The 771-nt window shown below is 39.7% G+C and overlaps 1 protein-coding gene across 1 annotated transcript; it reads left to right on the forward strand.

Moving 5' to 3' along the window:
* Positions 1 to 344: 344 nt before the first annotated feature.
* PHALS_02428 (uncharacterized protein) lies at positions 345 to 645 on the forward strand (the record flags this gene model as incomplete). Its single annotated transcript, XM_024719701.1, has 2 exons — positions 345 to 357; positions 440 to 645. 2 exons carry the CDS (start codon positions 345 to 347, stop codon positions 643 to 645), a joined length of 219 nt encoding a protein of 72 aa, XP_024572707.1.
* Positions 646 to 771: the final 126 nt, after the last annotated feature.

Genomic DNA, 771 nt, shown 5'->3' on the forward strand with positions numbered 1-771 from the left:
CCACCTTTAATATTAACAAAATCACCTTTCAAAAGTAGGTCAGGTGTTTTTTTTGTGAAGTACGGTAATCACTCACAAAAGTAAATATTACTTCACAGTAAACACTGGCAGGATCACTGTGCGCAAAACCGGTATCGATGGCAGCGTGACCTGCATCAAGATCACGCGTAGTAATCGCACTATCGTCAATACCAGCTTCGCGTGCCTTCGGTACGCTTTAAATTGTATGCCTTTTATGTAGACACGAGGCGAACTAGTGATACGTAACCGCTGCTGCTTTGTCGCTCTTTCCTGTGGGAGTCAGTTTGAAATGCGAAAGTTTGGTGTCCACCGCACAATTAAATATGCAGGAACTTGGTTACATAATCTTTTTATTTTTGCTATAAATTAGATAGCGTTTATTTTGGAGCTGGATATGTATAGCCCTTTTTTCGAGCAGTTCCAAAAATTTTATCCAAGGCAGCTGTGATTTCCGATAGATTAGATTCTGGCATCAAGGCACTCTACACTTCACATCTTAATATGGTTTTCACAGTCTGTGAGTTGCGCAACTTTCTGGCTGAGTTTGTCGTGTGCATGCTTGTCGGCAGCCAATTATCTTTTGCTCGAGTTCTTCACGGAAAACAAAAAAAAATCTTTCAATAGAGCACAGTTTAGACAACATAGAATAGTGCAGTAGAGTGAACAGAGTACTGTACCTATATGGATTTGACAGGACAAGAAAATTGCACTGCAAATCTTTGCAAAAAATCTTACAAATTTGTAACCTCT

Source organism: Plasmopara halstedii (assembly GCF_900000015.1).
Source record: "Plasmopara halstedii genome assembly, contig: Scaffold_194, whole genome shotgun sequence".
NCBI classification, from domain to species: Eukaryota; Oomycota; class Peronosporomycetes; order Peronosporales; family Peronosporaceae; genus Plasmopara; species Plasmopara halstedii.